This window comes from Anoplophora glabripennis, unplaced genomic scaffold, assembly GCF_000390285.2.
Source record: "Anoplophora glabripennis isolate ALB-LARVAE unplaced genomic scaffold, Agla_2.0 scaffold7, whole genome shotgun sequence".
In the NCBI taxonomy this organism is placed as follows: Eukaryota; Metazoa; Arthropoda; class Insecta; order Coleoptera; family Cerambycidae; genus Anoplophora; species Anoplophora glabripennis.
Genome location: NW_019419456.1, coordinates 426538 through 427613, shown reverse-complemented (window position 1 = coordinate 427613; position 1076 = coordinate 426538). Strand labels below are relative to the sequence as shown.

The window sequence follows — 1076 nt, the reverse complement described above, 5'->3', positions numbered from 1 at the left end:
GTTTCCAGTGGTATTTGATTGAAACCAACACAAAGACATAACGTATAGAGGCTCCCCCTACTTAAACTTTACCGCGCTTCGCCATTTTAATTTACGTATTAGTCGGTAATAACACCTGTTGTAGAGCGGTCGGTTAGTGCCAAAGACTATACGCAAATCCTGTGATTTTTACATTATTTCGCTATGGCAAGTAAGTTTTTTTGTTTTTACAATGTTGATAACATTTGTATTTATGATAAAGGCACCTTATTATCAATAATTTTTAAATTGCAGTAACTATATTCATGATATACGGTGCCGGTTTCATGCTGAAACCACTAGGAAACTATTTATTATTTCAGGAAAAAAAGTGTATTCATACAGAGAGCTAGAGAATATGTCGGCAGACAATTTATTTACACTATTGGAGACTATTCCTTCAGATGGCGAGTCAGAGGAGCCGAGTAGTGACGAAGATGAGACAATGCACGATGACAATTTGTTTGACATATCGAATTTGCCAATAATATTTGTAGACGACCAGCCAGACCAGCTTCCAAGAGCCGACAATACAGAGAATATTACTGATGACGAGGAAGATTATATTCCCCTTTCTCTTTTGAGAGATAGGGAACTAGCCAAAAAGACAATCTGGACCAAGTCAGCGGAGTATTGCATTACCAATATCAAGGAGTTTACGGAGGAAACTGGTCCTAAAGTTCCAGATGGTCTGGAGAGGCCAGTTGATTTTTTTTTACACTTGTTTCCCAAAACTTTAATTGACAAAATCGTGTTTGAAACGAATCTATATGCCTTACAAAAACGTGGTGGAGACTCTACATTTACACCATCTTCTGCCAAAGAGATCGAAATTTTCATTGGAATAAATATCTTGATGGGAATTAAAAAGTTGCCCAGTTATTGTGATTACTGGTCGTCTAGGGAACAACTACGAGATCACTACATAGGTTCAGCAATGTCTAGAGATAGGTTTGCTTGGCTTCTGGGAAATGTGCATTTAGCAGACAATTCAGTGATGCCTGCTCGTGACTCACCAAACTATGACAAGTTGTACAAAGTTCGCTTTTTATTGGATA

The 1076-nt window shown here is 37.8% G+C and overlaps 1 protein-coding gene across 1 annotated transcript in view; it reads left to right on the top strand.

The window, feature by feature from the left end:
* Window positions 1-376: 376 nt before the first annotated feature.
* LOC111692770 (piggyBac transposable element-derived protein 3-like) overlaps window positions 377-1076 on the top strand; it is a 3059-nt gene continuing 2359 nt past the window's right edge. Inside the window, exon 1 of the mRNA XM_023456881.1 lies at window positions 377-1057. Coding sequence (XP_023312649.1) covers window positions 377-1057 — 681 coding nt within the window. The remainder of the gene's footprint in view (window positions 1058-1076) is intronic.